The sequence below is a fragment of the Bos grunniens genome, chromosome 19 (genome assembly GCF_055505025.1).
Source record: "Bos grunniens cultivar Pamir isolate PY7600 chromosome 19, Bosgru_T2T1.0, whole genome shotgun sequence".
NCBI lineage: Eukaryota > Metazoa > Chordata > Mammalia > Artiodactyla > Bovidae > Bos > Bos grunniens.
The window spans coordinates 10,879,617-10,899,824 of NC_141183.1; the positions used below are offsets into that span (position 1 = coordinate 10,879,617).

General features: G+C 47.7%; 1 protein-coding gene across 1 annotated transcript in view; it reads left to right on the forward strand.

Moving 5' to 3' along the window:
- The first annotated feature begins 576 nt into the window (after positions 1–576).
- The window catches only part of CCDC40 (coiled-coil domain 40 molecular ruler complex subunit), a 43,027-nt gene continuing 23,395 nt past the window's right edge, over positions 577–20,208 (forward strand). Inside the window, exons 1-10 of the mRNA XM_086356486.1 lie at positions 577–618; positions 2,088–2,151; positions 2,587–3,003; positions 5,931–6,063; positions 7,220–7,383; positions 8,154–8,237; positions 8,315–8,534; positions 14,873–15,030; positions 15,229–15,351; positions 18,403–18,524. Of these exons, the coding sequence (XP_086212612.1) occupies positions 590–618; positions 2,088–2,151; positions 2,587–3,003; positions 5,931–6,063; positions 7,220–7,383; positions 8,154–8,237; positions 8,315–8,534; positions 14,873–15,030; positions 15,229–15,351; positions 18,403–18,524 (1,514 nt within the window). The 5' untranslated portion in view covers positions 577–589. The remainder of the gene's footprint in view (positions 619–2,087; positions 2,152–2,586; positions 3,004–5,930; positions 6,064–7,219; positions 7,384–8,153; positions 8,238–8,314; positions 8,535–14,872; positions 15,031–15,228; positions 15,352–18,402; positions 18,525–20,208) is intronic.

Here is a 20,208-nt window from a genome sequence, read left to right on the forward strand (position 1 = left end):
CGCCCCCGGAGTGAAGGCAGGACCCTTGGGACGTCCCACCTGCGCGCTCGCCCTCTCTGTCCCACCCTCTGCTTTTGTTTTTCCTATTTTGAGATAGGAAGAGAACAACACCCGCCAGGAGGCCACGGGGCATCCCTCTTCTGCCATGAATTCTTCGCAAGAACCCCGGGAAGGGGGTACTGAGCCCCCCAGGTCTGGAGATGGACAGGCAGGCACTAGGCGGGGGCTCGGTCCCCGAAGGTGCGGCCGGCTCCGGACCCCGTCGCGCCCCCGCCTCTTCCTGCCATCCTCAGGACACTTGGCCGTCCCATGTCCCCAGCTTCCCGGGTGCCCTGCGCGAGCCCCTGGGGCTCCAGAGTGGCCGGCAGGACACACGTTGACACGGTTGTCGCTTTACAGAAACGGAGTCAGGCGGGGTAGAGCTCGGACTTAGAGATGGAGAAGATGCGTATTTATCCTTTAATACATTTACAGAGTTAAATATTCTGTGTTTCTAGTGTACCCAAATGGCACAAAGGCCTCCTGCCCCGCAAGCCCCGCGCGTGGTCCTTGCCCGCCGGATGTTGACGGCGTCGCATAGCAACTGGAGATGGCGGAGCCGGACGGCGGCGCTGGCGGGTAAACGGGCCTAGGGATCTGGGACCTCGGAGCTGCCCCCACACCTCCCCCTTCCCATAGCCCCCTAGGCACCCCTTCCCTTTCATGACCTTTTCCCCTCTCCTGTACCCCTGCCTCCCCACTCTCTGAGCCTTTCCTGACCTCCCCGGTCACCCCCACATTCCTGCACGCCCTTCTGCCTTCTCACCTCGCGTCCCTTTGTCCTCTCCCGTACCCTCCCTTTTCCCCCTTTTCTGGGCGCTCCTTTCTCTGAAACCCGGGACTTGCTCAGTCCACAGTAACCATGGCAACCACGATGCTTGGTAATCCCTGCTGCAGAGCCCTGAGAGCAGGGGTCTCTGTGCTGGATGCTGCCCAGCGAGGTCAGTGAGAGGGAGACCAGCCCAACCTCACCGGGGTTGGAGGTGGCAGGTGACGGACTGGGTTCAGTATGGCCAGGCAGCCCCACCGTGAATGCCTTGAGCACACAGATAGGCTGTAGTCAGGTAAACCCAGGACTACCAGGCCTCTGCTCTCTTACACTTTGTTTAAAAGGATAGAGACTATTTTTAAAAATTTACCTTTCACATTGGACACCGCTGTATTGTTTCTTTCTTTTTTTTAAGGTAGGTCTGCGTCTACTGACATGGAAAAGTCCAGATTACAATAAATGAAAAGATTAAATGCAAAACAGTGTATATAGTGTGATCTCTAATTTGGTGGATGGGTGGCTTTAAATGCACAGAAAAATATTTGAAAGAAGATATCCTTGGGACTTCCCTTGTGGTCCAGTGGTTAAGGCTCTATGTTCTCAAAGCAGGGAGCCTGGGTTCGATCCCTGGTCAGGGAACTAGACCATGCCACAAGTAAGGGTTGGAATGCCACAACTAAAAAGATCCCACATGCCACAACTAAGACCTGGCACAGCCAAATAAATATCTAAAAAGTAAAAAATAATACATAAAAAATATCCTTAAATCTCTTACTATTACGTCTTGTTATCTTGAACAGGAGAGAAGTCACAGGGGATTTTCATTGTCTGTGTCACATATTGCTGTATTAGTTTAACTTTTAACTAGAAAAAAAGCAATTTTAAGAATGTGACATTCTTGTACTATCCAAATCACGGGGAAACTAGAAAGTTTCTAGTCCTTTTTGCGCAATTTTCTCTTATTTTGTTTTCTATTTTCCCCATTTTGTCACAAACACAAGTGTATTTAAAGTGACTTTCTAGCATAATCTACTTGTACTGTTCCTTAAATGTTTCAATCATTGCATTTTTCATTCATTCTTGGAGTGACTCTTGTGCCATGTGACAGGCATGGTCTAGTGCTGGTGTTAGTGACAAAGTCATGGCCATCAGCCTAGAGAGAAGGCAGACAATTAACAAGTAAATATAATAACTAGATATACAGACAGTAAGGAGGGGATAAATGCCAAGAAAAAGAAAGATGTTACTTGAAACTGTTCAACTGTTTCTCCGCCACCAGGTCTCACTTGGGCGGCAAATCGCCTTCTGAAGGAGAAGAGGACCAGCATGTTGAAGGCGGCAAGGTAAAATTCCTTATGGGATGAATTAGTCTAGGCTGTATTTACTAGGAATTAGCGTTCAGATTTGTTTAAGAAAATTGCACGATGATCCTATGACCTTGCTCTGGAACAGACTCAGTTCAGTTGCAGAGAAACCTAATTTCTTTCCACCTCCTTCTGAAGCGTTGATGGCTTGTCAAGAATGCCTTGGATATCCCACACCTAGATCGCCCTGAGTTTTTCAGAGCTCATTTTCTGTAACAAAGGATGCAAAATAATTACCAAAAAAAGAAAAAACAGAGTAGATCAGCTAAACTATGAAACATAATCTCCTAGCGATGCTCAGAGTGTATAGATGCAGTTTTCCCATCAGTATAATTACCTTATTAAGGACAAAATCTCATAAGATCCTTTACACTTTGTCTCCTGATTTTTTTTTTTCCTGCTTCATAACTACAGGTATCGTCAATGGAGAAGAGCAATGACCAGAGAAGTGAAGAAGCTGAGGGTGCTACAGAGCATTCCGAAAGGGAAATTGAAAATGATGGGGAAGTCACAGCGCAGGGGGACTATGGAGGAAGCCAAGGGGAAATGGAAATGGAAGAGGAATTTGAATTAGAAGAGGAATTAGAATCTGATTTGGAAGCCACGTCCCCTGAAGGGGAAGTCAGTTCTCTAGATCTGGCTTCCTCAGACATCAGTCTTGGGGAGGGGCCCGAAGATGAAGTTGACCGCACACCCCCGTATGAAGGAACAAGGAGGGAAATGGGTCTTGAGGACAGAGAGGCCCCCCACCCATCCAAATCCACAGGAATGGGGTTCATCACCACAAAGAGCTCCCAGCAAGTATTAGGCCTGTCTGAGCAAATGAACCAGGTGAGTAGCCTGAGGTCTGTAGTGTTTTACTGCTCATGAGGTTTGTAAATCTATGTGAGGAACTCAGGGTACACTATAAATAATTCACATGGCAATGCCTGTTAGAAATGTCTTAGCAAACTTAAGTCTCAGGAGCCACTGTCATAGTCCAAGAGTTTCTGAACCCTCCTTTGTGTTCCCAAACCCAAGTTGGAAACATTCCACGTAAGGGCATCCAGGTGTCCAGTCTCTAGAGCAACACCGTCCGGTAAAACTCTACATGATAATAAAAGGCTCTTTATCTGCGCTGTCCAGTATGGTAACCACTAGTCACATGTGACTATAGAGCACTTAAAATGTGGCCAGGGAGATAGAGAAACTGAATTTTTAAACTTTTGAGGATTCTAATTAGTTTAAATGTATATATCCAACAGTTATAAGTGGTTACCAGACTGGACAGTGCAGCTGTGGATAATAATTGTTATAGGCTTATTTTTACTTTTTACTTTTTAATCAAGTACATACAGAAAACTGGAGTACCTTAAAGAACTTTTAAGAATGTTTTTTAAAAGCATTTGACAGTAAGTTGCCTCCCAATGTTTTCATATATGTTTTCCGCAAACGAACATGTGATAATTATCAAAATCAATGTGTTACATTACCAAATACACCTCGGGCTTCCTTCACCAAGTGTCCTAGTAATGTCTTTTATAGTAGAGCTCCACTTCAGAATCGCCTGCTGCCTTCAGCTGTATCGTCTCTTTAGTCTTCTCAATCTGTCCTTGACCTTGATGACCTTGACACTTTTAAAGGTCACAGGCCAGCTATTTTGTAGCAGGTCCCTCAGTTTGGTTCTGCCTGGTATTTTCAGGTCTCCAGGTTTAGAATGTCATGGAAGGATGCCATGTTTTCCTGGTGTTCTATCAGGCCGTGCCTCAGTTCAGCTTGTCCATTACTGATGGGCAAGCCCCCAAATGTTTGGACTGTAACTCTCCATGCCAAGACCTTCCTCGCCAGGCCCAGGCCTGATACCTGTGTCTCACCTTGGGGACAGTCTCTGGAACCCACCTTCCTCATTTTGTCTAGACTCATCACCCCATACTGGGTCAACTCCACTGTTGGCTTTAGGTTTGATTGTTCTAGAAGGAAAGCGAGGGGTAGGGCAGGAAGAGAAGACATTATATTTATTCATCATGTACTCTGGGCTGGACACTTGCATGCCCTTTACATGTGTTGTCTCAGTGACAACAACCCCATAAGGTGGGAACTATTATTATCCCCATTGCTCAGATTAGGAAACTGAGGAGCCAAAGAACTTCCTTACCCAGAGGCATGCAGCTATGATGGCTGTCATGCTTGCTCTGAACTGTGAAGTTCCTCCCCACCCTGTGAAAGCTAAAATAGGTAATAACTTTGGAGAATCACATGATTCAATATTTGATGAACCACAATTAACCGTTATGACTACAAACAACAAGTGGATATCAAAACCACTTGTAAGATTCTAACAACTGAACAGTGCCCTCCTTTATAAGATAGCCAGGACCAGGAATTCCAGATGGTCCAATGGTTAGAACTCTGCACTTTCAGTGCCAAGGGCCTGGGTTCAATCCCTGATTAGAGAACTAAGATCCTACAAGCCACATGGCACGCCTGAAAAAACAAACACACACAGCCAGGAGTACCAAAGTATAGGTCGCTTGCTGAGCTGTAAACCCAGTTTACATCCTCAAGTCTAGTTTCTAGAAAACTCACCTGGGGGACTTCTCTGGTGGTCCGGTGGCTAAGACTCTGCCTTCCCAAGGCAAGGGTCCCGGGTTCAATCCCTGGTTGATTCCACATGCTGCAACTAAAGAACCCTCATGCTTCAGCTAAGACCCAGAGCAACCAAATAAATAGGTAAATAAATAATTCTTTTTAAAAAGAAGATTGGTATGAGAGAAAAAAAACAGTATGGCTTGGTATCTTAATAAAACCTCTTACTTTACAAGAAAAAGAAAACTCACTGGGAAACAGTCTCCAAATTTGATCAACCAGAAGGGCAGAGACAAACTCTAAGAGTGAACCCTAAGAGCGAACTCTATTTCCCTCCTCCCAGCTCAAGTAACTTAACTGTGGAGTGGGAGCTGCTGGGTCACCAGTGTGGTCATTAAGAAAAGCCCTTTCTGGACCCCCCAGAAGTAAGTAGGCTTTGGACTCTGGGCTCCCATGAATGTCATTGTGGTTCTGGATGCCTCAGAAGTCATTTCTAGAAGCAGCATCACCTGAGGAAGAACAGCTGGAAAGAGCAGGAGCTGGGCGTTGAGACAGCCGTTGGCTGGCTAGGCGAACTTAAGCAAGGGCTTCAGCTTCCATGAACTGCTTCCCCTGCAGGAGACAGAAACGACTGGCATCCACCTTGCAGGGTCCCGTGCAGGGTCATTGTCTGCCCTTACTCATGTTCACCAGTTCAGCAGCAGCGGTAGTTATTGTCAACGATAATCATTGCAAGAGTCCCCTTTAGAGTTAAAACGGAGCCAGGTGTTTGGGAAAACATTTTCTTCTGGAAATGTTCCCAAAGTGAAACTGTTTGAAAGAAGAGAAGAAACAGCTCTCTTGGGAGACCCTGGCCGGGGCTCAGGCTTTCAGAAATGCTGTTTACCAGCCTCAGGGAGAGCAGTATTTGGGAATAAAGAAACTCACATCCAGCACATGCCCATGCCTCAGTGTTTACACTTTGCTACAGATCCAGACCGGCAGAAACCACTCCTAAATCCCTCATTGGGGTGGAGGTAGGTGTTTTTTGTTTTGACGATTGCAAAAGCCAAGTGATATGCAAGCAATTTTCTATTGCTTTACCAACTGTGTTAAATTTTGAACACTGTAATAATCAAATTTGAATAACACCTCAGTCCTGACTAAACCCTCAGAAATTCAGATTTGGTTGTTTTTGCTCTATACAATCCCAGGGAACACTCCAGCAGAAGGTCTTTCCTCTGGAGGCTGGGCATCACCTCAGACAGAGCCCAGGGAGCAGCGACACATCCCTGGGTCTTGACGAGCTGCCTCCGGGCACAGAGGAGCCCTTTGCCCCGGAGTCAGGTACTATGGGACAAGCCACTTCCCATCCCCTTCTGTGCAAGGGCTCCCACTCCTTCGCCCCCTGTTACCTCATTTCCTGTTGGGCTGAGTCTAAAGATAAAAATGTCATTAACAGAAATGGATAAGACACGTAGAACATTTGTTCTGTTTTATCTAATTTAATCCTTTCACTTACCTGGTGAGGTAGGAACTGTTCTCCATTTTACAGACCATGAGAGTCATTAAGTAACTTACCCATGTAAGTGGCAGAACCAAGCCTGGACCAAAATCCGGTGACACGGCCCTGGCTACACATCCCTCTCTGCCTTCTGGTCTCAGAGGGGAGCTCGGCCCTAAACATGTCCCTGTGGGCTGAGTTTTCCAAGGTGCTTTCAGGCACACCCCTATCTCTCCACTTGGTTCTGGTATCCCAGTGTTGAGTACATGAGAAAGCAGATTGGGTTGTTTTATATTGTATATAACCTGATGGGAAGAACTGACTCATTGGAAAAGACTCTGATGCTGGGAAAGATTGAGGGCCAGAGGAGAAGGGGATGACAGAGGATGAGATGGTCGGATGGCATCACTGACTCAATGGACATGAGTTTGAGCAGACTCTGGGAGATAGTGCTTAGTGACGAAACAACAGCAACAACAAGTATTCCATTTGATGGTGGTGTGCGGATGACCCAGCCAACAAAACCTCGCCTCACCTACAAGAGACCTGCAGACAGTACTCATCTAAATGAGTTAGAAACCAAACAGGGTCTCTCCAGCCCAGGAAGGAAGAAAAGCTGAAACTGGAGCCTCACTGATTGCTTTTCAATCGTATCAGTTGTTTTCCTTAAAAAAAAAAAAATCTATTCCATCATTAAGAAGCCCCCTTTCTGTTCATTATTTATGTATTAAAAGGTATCCACAAAATGTGTTTGCTTCTTGTCTACCTTTAAAGTTCAATCATTCCTACAAAATATGTTGAATTAGCTAGCAGAAAATTCATGAGCAGAAGACCCTATTAATAGCATTGTGAACCCTAACCCAACGGGGGCTTTGTCTTTCTCTTTTCCCTCATGTTGCAGAAGCCTGGGCATTTAGCTTTCTGATGAACTTCCCCCAGATAAGCACTCTATTAACTCCTCAATAACATTTGCTGTTCCCCCCTTACTTGTCCCCCTAGAACCCGACACCCAGCCCAGGGAGGGAGCCGCGTCCTCCTTCCTGGACAGGATCCAGCAGCTAAGCATGGTGGAAGAAGGGGGCCTGGTGGAGACAGTGGAATCTGAGGGCAGCGATGAGGCGGAAGAAGACAGATGCCAGCTGGTGGTCTTGGACCCGGACCACGTAAGACATTCGCGGGTTTTGCTTTTGCCCCACACAGACGAAGATGGACTTAGAGACACTGCTGCACTTGCCCTGTTCTGCCTGGAGCCTCCACGGCCCGCCTTTTACCCAGCAAATGCTGTGCTCTGTTTCATCTGCTCCCCGAATAGTTTATCTGCAGGGTTTGGGCTGCCACTTTGTCAAGTGTATTCTCCCTTCAGGTTCATTCATTCAGACTCAGCATTTCTCAGTCACTGGAAGCCGATCTCTCTTCGTGGTGGGGGCTTCCTGAGCACTGTAGGGTGCTGAGGAGCATCCCCGGGGCCTCCGCCCACCAGATGCCAGCAGCACCGTCTTGGTTGTGATAGCCAGAAATGTCTCCAGACTTTGGGCGGGGGCAAGGTGACCTCCACTGAGAGCCATCGCCTGGCATGTCCCACAGCTCTGGCAAGGCGGGAGGATGGGTCTTGACTGGCGCTAAAGTTGCAGTGGGAAATGGGGCTCAAGGTTCATTTGGTGCTGGCATCCAAGGCTCTGCTCATCACTGCCCTTCAGCTCTGGGGATTAAACCAGTACCACCACCCCAGCTTATCCTGTCATTTTGTCAAAATATGCACTCAGGTCCTTCAGTGCCTACAGTGAGACCACAAGTGACTTCTGAAGTAAGAATCCTGGGCAGAAGTGGGGAGCACCCAGTATGAAAGTCATTTCTGTCACCACCTCACCAAGAGCTGTGGCTAAGCCCTGGAGGGGACAGGACAGTAACTGGCTATACTTTTCCATTGTTCTAGCCCCTGATGATAAGATTCCAGGCTGCCCTGAAGAGCTATCTTAACCGGCAGATAGAGAAACTGAGGCTGGAACTTCAAGAACTGGTGCGTACCTGTCCCACCTCCCACTCAGCTGTGCTCCCTCCTGCATCTCCATGACCCAGTTTCTCTCTCTGGTGCAGAGCGTGGCCACCAAGCAAAGCCGAGTCCAGCGGCAGGAGCTGGGAGTGAACCTTTACGGGGTCCAGCAGCACCTGGCCCGCCTGCAGATGCAGCTTGAGAAGAGTCACGACCGCCACTCCATCGCTGCGTGCACGAGGCAGCAGAAGGAGGAGGAGCTGCAGAGGGTACGCTTGCTGTACGCCAAGACCTGTGAGACCGCCAACGAGGAGCGCAAAAAGCGTAAGGCAGCTCTGCGTCCTTGCAAGTGTCCATGGGGGTGTCCTCACATGCCACAGAGACCCTAAGGGGATCCTCACCTGCCATCGAATCCCTGAATACCTTTGCAACCTGGTGGGGTGGCCCAAGTGCCATCATGACCCCAAGGGGTGTCCCCATGTGCTGTCATGACCCTGAGCCACTGTAGGATATGAAAGGCAAGATGTGTTCATGTCCTGGAGGCATTCCCATCCTTTTTGGGAAGGAAAGACCTGTCTTAAAATGCACCTAATTAGGCAAAGCAGCAAACACTAAAAGCCGGCAGGTTGGGTTTATGGAGGCAAAAGTGGGAGAGGCTGCTGGGCTGCTGGGGTGGAAGATAGGGTCTCCAGAAGGCAGGGAAGAGTGGGGATGCGCAGGGTTTAAACAGGTGGGGAGGTATAGGTGAGGCCAACCCAAAGTGCAGGGACCCGTGATCCAGAGCCCTGCAGCCCCAGGCTGTGCGGCAGGTTAAGGGGAGCAGGTGACTCTGGAGCAGAAGAGACCACGGGGCTAGGACTAGTCACTGTTCCTACCAGAGCAAAGCCCTGCACAGAGAGAGGCAGTGGGCCACAGTGAACAGCATGGTCACAGCCGATTATTTCAGTTTTTGTGTTTTTCATGTTTCCGACTTTCTTTGTCACCTCTGTGTGACTATTATAATGGGGGAAGTAACCTAAAAGAATTTGAAAGAAAACAGAATCACACCTGTATCTCAACTGTCAATGGAAAGAAGCATTTTGGACCCTGAGAAATGTAGGAGAGGATTCCAGACAGAGTTGGGGAAGTGCTCACTTAGAGAGCACTCCTCCCTGATTATCACCAAGTTAACAGAATCTACCAAAAAGAGAAGGCTTCGCTAGTGGCTCAGACGGTAAAGCGTCTGCCTGCAATGCGGGAGACCCAGGTTCGATTCCTGGGTTGGGAAGATCCCCTGGAGAAGGAAATGGCAATCCACTCCAGCATTCTTGCCTGGAAAATCCCATGGACAGAGGAGCCTGATAGGCTACAGTCCATGGGGTCGCAAAGAGTTGGACACGACTGAGAGACTTCACTTTACCAAAAAGAGAAGAGCAGGGCACTCACACTAGAACAGTGGAGCCACATCCTCCAGTTATAACAGAAGTTAGACCATTTTGAAAGAGGACACAGGTCCCCTGCTCCCTCCACACAGGAGCAATCATGCCCACCAGCACCCCCCATCAGAGGCTAAAGGCGCAGATGGGCTTCTGGAAAGATCCAGTTGTCTTTATGGACACTGTGTCCTTTCTGGAGGTCACCAGGGAGCAGGAGCAGAGCTTGTTCCACCAAGCAAGGACCCACCTCACAGCACCATTTCTCCCTTCTTTGAGCTAAACAATTTGGGTGATGGTCCCAGCCCTGCCCACCAGGTGCTGCCACTGCCCTGTCCTGTAGGTGAAACATGGGCCTTTGCTTCTGGACAGTGTCTACGGTTGCCCACCTTACTTGGGAGGGAGGTGAAACCCACCAGTCAGTAACCTTCACACCCAAGTGTGAGTCCACAGCAGCAATCCCCAGACAGGAGAGCAGACCTCTCCACAGACGAGCATCGGGTTCTGAAACTGAGCATGTGCCAACTCGTGTTTGACGTGAGACTTTAGAGGCTATCTCACCAGGCAAATGAAAACCAACTGTTAGAGAAAAGGATACTCAGAATTAAAAAATAGAATCATCATCCCCCCTCCCCAAAAAAGTACAAAATAGATAAATCAGCACTGCTGAAAATTGAGCAACTGAGTTTGTATACTGAAAGTCCAGTGTGAGGAATTCTATCCAGAATTCAGAGCAAAACCCCAAAGTGATGGACATTCTGAGAAAGAGATAAAAGACATGGATGTAGGTCTGGTAAAGTCAGCATCCATAACATAGAAATTCCAGGGGATTAGGGGCATTAACCAATGACATCAGAGGAAAATGTTTGCATGAGTTCAAGAAAGATGAATTTTCAGGTGTAAAGACTCATGTAGGGCCAGGTGGGTGGAAGAAAAAATAAACATGCCCAGACATAGTTGGTGAAATTTTTAAATTCCAAAGGTAAAGGGAGGGAAATGCCATAGGATTACAGACAGGACAAAACCAGACATTCCCTATGTTATTCAACCCTCCAGAGGGTGGAAATTTTGGGAAATGCTTCCCAGGCTTGTTTTATAATTCTCAGTATAATCCTTACTGGAAAAAGCTTCCAGTGTACAAAACATAGTGATCCTACTTACACGATATGAAAATCCTAAATAAAATATTAGCAAATGTTAAACTTGTGCTAAGCAACAAAAGATTAATTTTAGCAATATATGAAAAGAAAAAAATAGCTCCTAGTGAAGGAGGGCTTAATTCTGGAATAATTTGAAATTAAGAAATCTACTGATTCATTGCACTTTTTTCTTAAAGGAGAGAGAACAAAAAGATTTTCTGGGTGGATGCCCAGTGGATGTTTGAATAAAGCTCATTATTCATCCTAAACTAGGGTAGAAGGAAATTTCTTTGTAAGTGTTTATCAGCAACTGATAAGACAGTTTTACTCAGTGGAAAGCCCTGGAGTGATCATAGCTAACGTGAGGAATGAGATGAGGATACACTGTTTTGGACGTTCCAGCTATGAAAGAAAACAGGAAATATAAACAAAGTATAGATTCTGGATATGATGTCATGAGACTCATTCTCCACCAATGGTATGATTGTTTACCTAGAAGATTCAAGATTACTGTTGAAAAAGAAGCAAATAAAAGTAATAAGAAATCTATAAAGTAACTGAATACCAGAGTTATAATTTTCTTTTCTACCAGTCATATCCAATTATGAATTATTAATGTAATTGTAAAAATCTCATCCATGATATCTATAACAGCCATAAAATACTTAGGAATAAGTCTAATAAGAAGCAAGTGAACCAGACTTCCCTGGTGGTCCAGTGGTTAAGAATCCATCTGCCCAGGCAGGAGACATGGGTTAGATCCCTGGCCCTGGAAGATCCCACATGCATTGGGGCAACTAAGCCTGTGCCACAGTGACTGAGCCCACACGCCCTGAAGCCTGTGCTCTGCAATAAGAGAAGCCATCGCAATGAGAAACCCACACACCGCAACTAGAACAGGCCCGCACACAGCAAGGAAGACCCAGCGTAGCCAAATAAATAAATAAAAGGAAGCAAGCAAACCTGTCGGAAGAAAAACAATAAAACTTTACTAAAGGATATAAAACATTTAAATAAATGCAACAGTCATGTAATGGGATGGGCAGATGCAGAATATATAAATGTTATTTCTCTAAATTAATAAGCAGTTCACTGCAAGTCCAGTTAAAATCCACAATGGGATGTTTGGGTGAGCTTGAATTTATTTAAGATGGTTAATTATTATTTTTGAGGAGTAATAATACAAACTTGAAGCTCTCTGGAGTCTCCCTCTGGCCCAGTTCAGCCCCCTCTGCAGAGTCACAATGGTATGATTGATTCTTGTGTATTCTTTTAAAGATATTTTTGTATATAAAAGCAAAGTTATAAAGGTGTGGTATTTTTTTCTATTTTTTTACACAAGTAGCTGTATACTATGCCCACCACTCTGTTCCTTGCTTTTTCCCCCTTATCAATGCTTGCTAGAAATTATTCCAGAGCAATACCTTAAAAACTCTCCATTCTCAACAAATTGATTTTCAAGATCCCTTGGAATACTAAATGCGTAAGAATATCCAAAAAATTTTGAAAGAGAAGGGTAATGAGGGAATATCGTCCCAACAGGTGTCAAAGCACTGTATCAGTCTACAGCAATAGAAACGAAATGGCTCACGGGGAAAACACGGGCAAATAGATCAATGGTGCAGAGTAGGGGTTCCAGGAAGTTTATCTGGAATCTGTTTATTGCAAATTGAACGTACAGATTGCACTTTAAAATCACTAAATATTTTCGCTCATTTGACCATCCAAAAAGGAACACTTAGACTCCTATTTCATGCTAAGCAAAGCCTGTTGACCCTGCATATCCTTTTCTGACACCAGGTCAAGAAAACTCTGCTTCTAGAGGGCTCACCTGCTGAGGTCAGGCCCGTCTGATAATTACCCTTTTTGCCCCAAAACACAACCTGATCTCAGGAGTGACGCCAGGGGCAGAGTTCACGGGGGCTTTTCAAGACTCTGCCCACCCTGTCTTATTACAGGAAGGGCCCTTCAAGGCCTAATAGGTGAGACTACTATCCTGCTATAGAAGAGGGGTGATGGTATGAGTAGGCAAGTCAAAAGGGAAAAGGGCAGCCGGTCTTCATACTGTGAAAACAGACTTGACTTCACTAATGTTGCAAGAATACAAATTAAAAAGAATATTTGAGGACTTCCCTGATGGTCTAGCGGTAAAGAATCTGCCTGTCAATGCAGGCGACATGGGTTCTATCCCTGGTCTGGAGATCCCACATGCCATGGGGCAACTTAGTCCCTGAGCCACAACGACTGACCCCCAGGCCCTAGAGCCTATGCTCCGCTACAGAGAAGCCACTGCAATGAGAAGCCCGAGCACCGCAGCTAGAATGCAGCCCCCGCTCACCGCAACTAGAAAAAGCCTGCTTGAAGCAACGGAGACCCAGTGCAGACAAAGATAAAATAAATGAACAAAAATTTTTTTTAATAAAAAAAATTTGAAATATTGGCTCTCAGTCACTCAGCCAGGAAAGAAGGAAAGAGGGGGAAGAAGTGAGTGCCCTGGAGGAAGGGTGGGCAGGCTCCCTGATTCAGGTGGGGGGAGTTATTCAGCACCGTCTACCATAGCGAAGGGCCATAGGCCGGGCGACTTGAACAGTAGAAGTTTGCTTTCTTGTAATTCTGGAGGCCAGATGTACAAGATCAAGGTGTTGGCAGGGTGGTTCTACCTGAGGCCAATCTCCTGGGCTTGTGGACAGTCATCATTCCCCTGTGTCCACACAGGGGCTCATCCACTATGTGTCTGTGTCCTAACCGCCTCTTCTCCTAAAGACACCAGTCGTTGGGCCCACCCTAGTGACCTCATTTTACCTTAATGACCTCTTTAAAGACCCTCTCCCCAGATACACTCCTACAGTCCACCCAGCAACCACTCTTTATACAGAACTCCCCCGTCTTTTCCCTGTACCCGCTCCGTTCCTCTCCCCTATAATTCTTATCCACAGGGGACCGAAAGAATTCTCTAGTGTTAGAGTTTTTAAATCATCTTGGATGTTAAAAAAATGTGTTTGTCAAGTTTAAGTCCATCCTTCAGAAACACCTGACTCTAATATGATATTCACCCAGCAGCCTTTTGATCTATAAATCGATTTTCTGTTTGGATCTACACACTGAATAAGGAATGCTCTACACCAGTGAACAGTTACTTACTGGTGGAAGTCTATCTCCCTAAATAAGCTGATGTTCTAGCTTATAAATCCATCTCATGAGAGTTTTGTTACAAGGAACCCATACTTCAGTGGTGCTCAGCCCCCCCTTCAGGTTGGTTTTCCTCCCAGGGGATTTAGGACCGAACCTGACGTTGCCAACTCCATGTGGTAAGAAATCTGTAAAATTTACACAAGGCCTCATCACCTTGACACTGTTTCAGAACATCCTTGGACATGAAGAATCTCTAACATGTGCTGGGAGTTAGAGGGCGTGTTGCAATTAATAGGCATCAGTTCAGTTCAGTCACTCAGTTATGTCCAACTCTTTGCGACCTCGTGGACTGCAGCACGCCAGGCCTCCCTGTCCATCACCAACTCCTGGAGTTTACTCAAACTCATGTCCATTGAGTCGGTGATAGCATCCAGCCATCTCATCCTCTGTGTCATCCCCTTCTCCTTTTGCCTTCAATCTTTCCCAGCATCAGGGTCTTTTCCAAAGAGTCAGTTCTTTGCATCAGGTGGCCAAAGTATTGGAGTTTCAGCTTCAGCATCAGTCCTTTAATGAGTATTCAGGACTGACTTCCTTTAGAATGGACTGGTTGGATCTCCTTGCAGTCCAAGGAACTCTCAAGAGTCTTTTCCAACACCACAGGTCAAAAGCATCAATTCTTCGGTGCTCAGCTTTCTTTATAGTCCAACTCTCACATCCATACATGACCACTGGAAAAAACAGCCTTGACTAGACGGACCTTTGTTGGCAAAGTAATGTCTCTGCCATTTAATATGCTGTCTAGGTTGGTCATATATTCTGTCTCTCCACCTATTAATAGACTGTAAGGTCTTTGACGGCATGGTCCAGGTCTTTGTAGTTTTAAGGCTGTTTCTCAGGCCCATCCCACAGTGGGGGGAGGGGTGCTGCGTCCATGTTGGTCTGTATGCGATGCTGGGACACCCTCCCCTTCTCTTCCCAGTGGCAGCTCTGCAAACTGAGATGGAGACCCTGGCTCTGCATCTCTTCTACATGCAGAACATAGACCAGGACGTGCGTGATGACATCCAAGTGATGAAACAAGTCGTGAAGAAGTCAGAAGCCCAGCGCATGCGGGCCGAGCTGGAGAAGAAGCAGCAGGTATTCTGCAAAGACGATGCCCACGTGACGATAGCTACCCCTTGGATTTCCCAATCAGCCTTGCCCATGTTTGAATACCGCAGCCCTGGGGGAGCCGTGTCCAGCCTGGGATCGCTGACATGGGTCTGGGTTGGTGGGGACCAACCATGCGTCTTCTCTCTTATTGTCTCACCATGCATCTTATCCCTGCCCTTCTAGGACCTGCACGTGGACCAGCTGACCACCCGAGCCAACCAGCTGGAAGAACAAACCGCCCTGTTCGAGGCCCAGTACCACGCACAGGCTAAAGACACTCAGATGCTCAGGAAAGCAGTGAGTGAGGTAAGCATCACCCATGCCATCTGGCAGTGCCCGGGAAGTGCCTGCATGCCTACTGAGAGACTGACTGAGCCCTCAGTTAGCTGGCCCACCCTCTGCACATCTGTCTGTCCTCATAAGCATCTCAGAGCACCTGACTGACCCACGGTGATGATACCAGCTGACTGATGGCCGGTATTCTTACTCTCACCGTAGCAGTGACAGACTAGAAGATGTCCCAGAAGCTGGGACATTCTGTCCTGCTTGCTGGGACATCCTTAGCAAGCTTCTTAGCAACAGCAGACCTCTTTCAAGGAGAGCTGAAGTTTCCCTAACCATTCTCAGCCTGGACTGCTGGCACACCTGGGCAGTGCCCACATCTCCATTCCATAGCAAGTAAGAGAGAGCCCAGGCTCAATGCGACGCCAAGTTCAGTGACTGGCACTGGAAACCAAAATTGCTGTCACTTTTTAATCTGTGAATCACCATCTATTTCATACATGCAGTGATGGCATGAAAGAAACAACACACTTTCGCTGAAGGAAAGACAAATGGGTGGGCTCGAACAAACAAACAAACATATGTGGGTCCACATGGGAAAGTGCCCAGTTCTCACCAACCCATGAGTGTACTTAATCTAGAATGAATGCCCATCAAAATCTCGGCAGAGGGAAGCTCTTTAGTTAACAAAGCAATTCTTAAGTTTACCTAAAATATAAATTCAGAGGACTAGCAGAGAATTGTCCAGGGAGGAAAGTTCATGAAGGCTGTTTGCCCGGAAATGACAGGTTTCCTGAGACATGAGACTTTCTGGGCTAACACCAGGGGAGTCCAGGACAAACCAGGATGGTGGGTACCCCCCTAACATTAAATACTATGAAGCCCAAGTGGCTAAAATAATGACTTACTGCAGTCAGGGACAGACAGGTAGGCTGTGGGAGCCTGTGAGAGAGCCCAGAATCAAGGAAACGTTTGAATAGAAATTTCATGGATTGTAAATTAATGGTGAGCAAGTGAGTTATGCGCCCAGTGGTGTTGGGACATTTGGTTAATCATTTGGGGAAAAAAATCACATCTTTTCCTCATACCACACACTAAAACAAATTCAACTATTGAAATGAGGGAAGCTATACCAGAAGAAAGAAAAAGAAATATCTGTAGAGTCCTGGGTTGGAGAGGGCTTTCTAAGCATAATACCACTAAGTTTGGTGGTGTAAAGAGATTTTGAAAATCAATCCAGAATCTGCCACGCACGTTTCTGCTCTGTGCTGATCACACACACACACACACACACACACACACACACACACACACACGACACTGTCGTTTTCCTTCCATTGCGTCTTTCTGTGTCTCCCACCGCTCCCTGCTGGCTGTGTCCTGCCAGGACAGGGCCATCCCACGTTCATTCCTCCTGCCTTTCTGCACCCAGAACCAGGGGGCGGGGGGGGAGGTGGGGGCCATGGCAGGTGCACCACAGACACTGATGACAGACAAGGGCAGGACAGGGGTTCTCCTAACCAAGTTGGTGAAGGTGAGCAAGGCAAGGGAAGCAGGGCTTCTACACTGATAGCGGGGGTGCAGCGTGCCTTCATCAGGATCTTTATTCAAGGACAATATTGCACCATGTGTCACGGGCACCCACCCCACCCCCTAGCACACTCTCCCAAAATATCACTGTTCAGCCTTCATTCCAGGGAAAATGGGCATGCAAATTAACTTTTTGCACATTAAATACTCAGTGAACAAAATGAATAGAGAGTCCCTGGGGACACAGTGCTGTGTGTGATAGCAAAGAAAGTCCCAAGAAGAGGACTTGGGCTAAACAAATTATGATATATCCATACAGTAGAGGACTACCAATAAAATATTTGCTAACATGGAAACCCATTCACAATATGCTATTTTAAATACTAAGTTATAAAACAATAATAGAATGTGATTGCACACACACAGGCAAACACAACACACACACATCAGGGTGATAGGAATGGTAAACTTTAAATAATGGGATGATTTTTATTTTCTTTTTGCTTATTTACATATTCTAATTTGCATAGAATGAACACTTTTTTTTAATGCGGACTGTGTTTAAAACTGCTGCTGCTGCTAAGTCACTTCAGTCGTGTCCGACTAAAAACTGAATTCAGCTCAATCTTTACCTCTCAGCCTGCACCTTGGTCAACAAGCCCTTGTCTGGCAGATTGAGGAGCTCCGTGGGAGGGCACCTGCCCCTGGCTGACCGTCCCCACTCAGCCCATCCTGGGGAGGAGCCCAGCAGTTTTGGCACCTTCTGCCTCAGCCGGGTACCGTGGGTGCACAAGCTGGTCCATGGCACAGAGCGGCCTTCTCAGTTAATAACTTACCCAGATCCAGAAATGTCTCAGCAGTCATGGTATAATTAACTCACACCACTTTATGCTCTATAATGGTAATGAATAGATGATTTATTAAAGCCCTGATGACAGGAGTGCGATTCCCCAGTGTAATGCCTCCTTTCACATCCAGCTCTGCCCTCTTATCATCCCTGTGAGTGTTCGAGGCCGCTCTGACCTCCAGTGTCTGCCATGCACATCCCGCAAGAGCAGAGGCTGACCGGACTCAGCATCTCCACTAAGATGCTCGTGGCCCAAAGAGGGTCCCACCCGAGCCTTCACTCCGTGCCCCTTCCAAGAATCAGCACGAGGCCAGACTGCTAGGAGTGCAGTGATTCCCCTGGAACGACACTCAAGGACATTCACGAGACCCAGCACTTGGGGTCGAGCTGAGTGTGCTGGGCCTCCAGGCACCATCCCACCTGATCTGATGACCCAGCATGTGGGTACTGTTATTGTTCCCGTGTCACGGCTGGGGCTCAAGGCTCAGGCAAGTGCTGGATGGGCCTTTTGAGCCGTGTTTAATTTCACGTGTGTCCTTCTGTTGCTGAGAGTAGCCTCAGCAACTATATAAACAAAAGCTAGGGTCACGGGGAAGGAAGGCGATTTGGGAAGCTCGGGGCTCTCCGATGTCCTTTTGGGGGCTCTGAGCTTAATGACGTGAGACCAACGTCCACGTAACCTCGACTGTCCACTGCAGGCCTGCACGGAAATAGAGGCCATCAGCATGGAGAAGAAGCACATCCTGCAGCAGTGGGCCACCAGCCTGGTGGGCATGAAACATCGCGACGAGGCTCACAGGACCATCCAGGAGGCGCTCAGGTGCGGGCGGCCCTGCTGGTTGCCACAGAGGTGGGCCAGGCGTCTCAGGGCCACAGGCAGGGCCCTGGATGGAGCGGTGGGAGAACTCGTGACATGTGGGAACTCGGAGGCAGGTGCAAAGTGGACTCCATGCCCGCCTCCTCCCAGGCGAGCACGGAGCGCCCGTCCCCAGCTCTCCTGGGACAAAGGGGCGCACCTGCAGCCCTGCGGCCCCAATTTCCGTTCTTGAAACCCCCCCTTATTGTTCACCCAGATTTCAGTGTTTCTTAAATCCTTTCAAACTTTCCGTGGCACCGGGAGCTGCAAAGCTTTCATGCTCAGATTTCCTGGGAGGATTAAGGAGAAACAGTGAGAAAGAGAGGGAAAGAAAAAGGGGTATTTATCTTGGAGAGATAAAGGTGTCCCTTTGATTTGCAGTCTCACCACCTGTGTGCAGAAACTTCGCCTATTGTTCTGCTGAGGGCTGAGTTCCAATCGAAATCCCGCTTTAATCTCCCCGAAAAGGGAAGGAAGAGGCCCCGCCTGGCATTCCCCTCTCACTTCTAGCGAGGGCTGGACGTGCACCCTGGGTGGGGTGGTGGAGCCTGGGGGTTCCACCATTGCCTTAGTTCCCCAAACCAGCAGGATGCTTGGGGTCCAGATGTGGAAGCAGGTCCTAGAGGGAACGCGTCATAGCTCAACTCAGCCCTCAGCGTGCAGCCTGGCAGTGAGCTGTGCCCAGGAGAGGCCTGCTGACCACGGGGAGGAGGGATTGGGTTGCTTTGCCAGTCCCATGGCATGGCCTCTGGTAGCCCAACAGCTAGGAGAGACGTTCCTTCTCAGTCTTGTGATTAAGAAAAACAAAAATGGAGGCATATACCTATGACTGTTTTTAAAGCAAGCCACATTTATGTGGGTAATGCCAGACTGAAAATACTTATTTCCTTCACTTCCCTGAGTCGACGATAGAAAGACAAAGGGAGGCCTTCCCTGGTGGTCCAGTGGTTAAGAATCCGCCTCCCAGTGCGGGGGACATGGGTTCGATCTCTGCTCTGGGAAGATCCCACGTGCCTCAAGGCAGCTAAGCCCATGTGCCACAACTATTTAGCGGGTGCTCTAGAGCCCACGAGCCACACCTACTGATGCCCGTGTGACCTAGAGCCCGTGCTCCGCAACAAGAGAAGCCACCCCAATGAGAAGCCCGTGTGCTGCAGCAAAGAGTAGTCCCCACTCTGCAACTAGAGAAAACCCACTTAGCAACAAAGTTCCAGCACAGCCAAAATGAAATGAATACATGTTTAAAATCTGAAATAAATAAATAAATTTAAAAAAAAAAAAAAAGAAAGCCAAAGGGAGAATCAGAATTATCCAGGCAAAGTCTGGCTAAAAATCTGCCTTCCCTTTGAACATGCAGGGAGGGACTGGGCTGTCCCAGGGCTGTGGGCTTGGGCTGTCCCTTGCCCGGCCCCCCGGGGCTGCTGGTCTACCTGCTTCCGCTGTGTCTGTCGACTGAGAGCTGCCCCATGTTTGGTGAGCAGAGGCCTTAGCTAGTGAGCAGTTTTTGCCTCTTGCCTAACACTGACCTTGAGTAAGGTCAAGGCTGAGAGTCTCATGGCCTGTGGACTCCCCCACACAGGGACCTCCAGAGTTCAGGGGGACACCCTGCACTTAGGCCACCACTCTGTGTCTCCAGGACTAACCTGGA